Source organism: Mus pahari, chromosome 10, assembly GCF_900095145.1.
Source record: "Mus pahari chromosome 10, PAHARI_EIJ_v1.1, whole genome shotgun sequence".
NCBI lineage: Eukaryota > Metazoa > Chordata > Mammalia > Rodentia > Muridae > Mus > Mus pahari.
Window position 1 is genome coordinate 15,699,195 of NC_034599.1, and position 1,918 is coordinate 15,701,112.

A 1,918-nucleotide genomic window follows, 5' to 3' on the forward strand; every position below is an offset into this window, starting at 1 on the left:
AGCGTGGATTTGCTGCCAGGCTGGTCTCTGCTGCAGCTTCTCCTTCACTGATAAGGGAAACCACTACTACTTACTGTAAGGACATAGTGGAAAATATTTGCCGTGGAGGGAAGAGTAGAACTCAGCCATCGCTCGCTGAGGAGCCTGGCGTTTCAGATCAGTCGGTTTTCTCCAGTGAAAGAGAAGTACTGCAAGAGTCGGAGAGGTCACAGGTCATTTCTCCACCACTTGCTCAGGCAATCCGAGATTATGTCAATTCTCTGTTAGTCCAGGGTGGGGTCGGCAGTTTGCCTGGGACTTCTAATTCTGTACCCACATTGGATATAGAAAACATATGTAAGAGACTTAGCCAGTCGAGCTATCAAGAATCTGAATCCCTGTCCCCTCCCCAAAAAGTCCCAAGACTAAGTGAGAAGCCAGTAAGGGGAGGGGACTCAGGCTCCTGTGTGAATACACCTGCATCCGAACATAGGTCTTCTTTTGCCAAAAGTGTTGTCTCTCATTCTCTTACTACTTTAGGAGTAGAAGTGTCTAAGCCACCACAGCATGATAAAATAGAAGCTTCAGAACCGTCTTTTCCTCTCCATGAATCTATCCTAAAAGTGGTTGAAGAGGAGTGGCAGCAAATTGATAGGCAGCTGCCCTCGTTGGCGTGCAGATATCCAGTTTCCTCCAGCGAGGCAGCCCTGATATTATCAGTTCCAAAAGTCGATGATGAAATCCTGGGGTTTATTTCTGAAGCCACCCCACGAGCAGCCACTCAGGGGTCCTCCACTGAGTCTTGTGATAAACATTTGGACTTAGCTCTCTGTAGATCTTATGAAGCTGCAGCATCAGCATTGCAGATTGCAGCTCACACGGCCTTCGTAGCTAAGTCTCTGCAAGCTGACATAAGTCAGGCTGCACAGATTATTAATTCAGATCCTAGTGATGCACAGCAGGCACTCAGGATTCTGAACAGAACCTATGATGCAGCTTCGTATCTTTGTGATGCTGCATTTGATGAAGTGAGGATGTCTGCCTGTGCCATGGGGTCTTCTATCATGGGTCGGCGTTATCTGTGGTTAAAGGATTGTAAGATTAGTCCAGCTTCTAAGAATAAATTGACTGTTGCCCCCTTTAAAGGTGGAACATTATTTGGAGGAGAAGTACACAAAGTTATTAAAAAGCGTGGAAATAAGCAGTAATAAGTTTAAGAACAAAGGCAGAAACTTTGACTTGGAGAATTTGTGAACCTTTCTAAGAGTTTAGTCTCCTAATAGAGCTAATTTCAAGGTGTTATGCTACCACTCATCAAGTTACAGTATAATTGCATATATAGAGGCCTAGTACAGTTGAAACTCCATAGGTCACATCTGTCTTACATGAGCTTACAGCTTCCTGTTTCATTTAACATTTTAGATATACAAGGAATTCAGCAACTAGAATATCAGTGGAACCCTCACTTCCTTTAGTGTGCCATTGACATACTTTCTAATGCATAAGTCAGAGTTAAACATTGTTAGTCACTTGAAACACTGATTCCCCCACCCCCACCCCCCGGATCAGAGGAGTTTAGCTTTGAGAAGTCTGTGTAGGCATGCCAAGTCTCACAGCTCCTGTGATTGCAGTCTGCTCCGCTTTCTGCTGCTTGCTTTTATTACATAAAATTTTGCCATGAGTCCTTTTGTTGTCCACTCATTAAATTACAGGACATCTCACAAGTGACCTTTGTACCGTAATTCTTAGCTAAGTATCATCTACACGCTCTAACATCTGTCCACACTCTTGTTCATACTTAAGTCTGCAACAAACTTCATAATAATTCTAGATCAGTGTAACTCTTTTAAGTGCCAGTACACAAACTTGCTGCTTGATTCACAGACAAGCGTGTGCATGTATTGAAGGGAAAGGCACTTCCCATCTCTGTGGGAAGATG

General features: G+C 43.8%; 1 protein-coding gene across 1 annotated transcript in view; it reads left to right on the top strand.

Moving 5' to 3' along the window:
* The window catches only part of LOC110327631 (lamina-associated polypeptide 2, isoforms alpha/zeta-like), a 4,258-nt gene extending 2,801 nt beyond the window's left edge, over window positions 1–1,457 (top strand). The window contains exon 3 of the mRNA XM_021206716.1: window positions 3–1,457. Within this exon, the coding sequence (XP_021062375.1) occupies window positions 3–1,187 (1,185 nt within the window). The 3' untranslated portion in view covers window positions 1,188–1,457. The remainder of the gene's footprint in view (window positions 1–2) is intronic.
* Window positions 1,458–1,918: the final 461 nt, after the last annotated feature.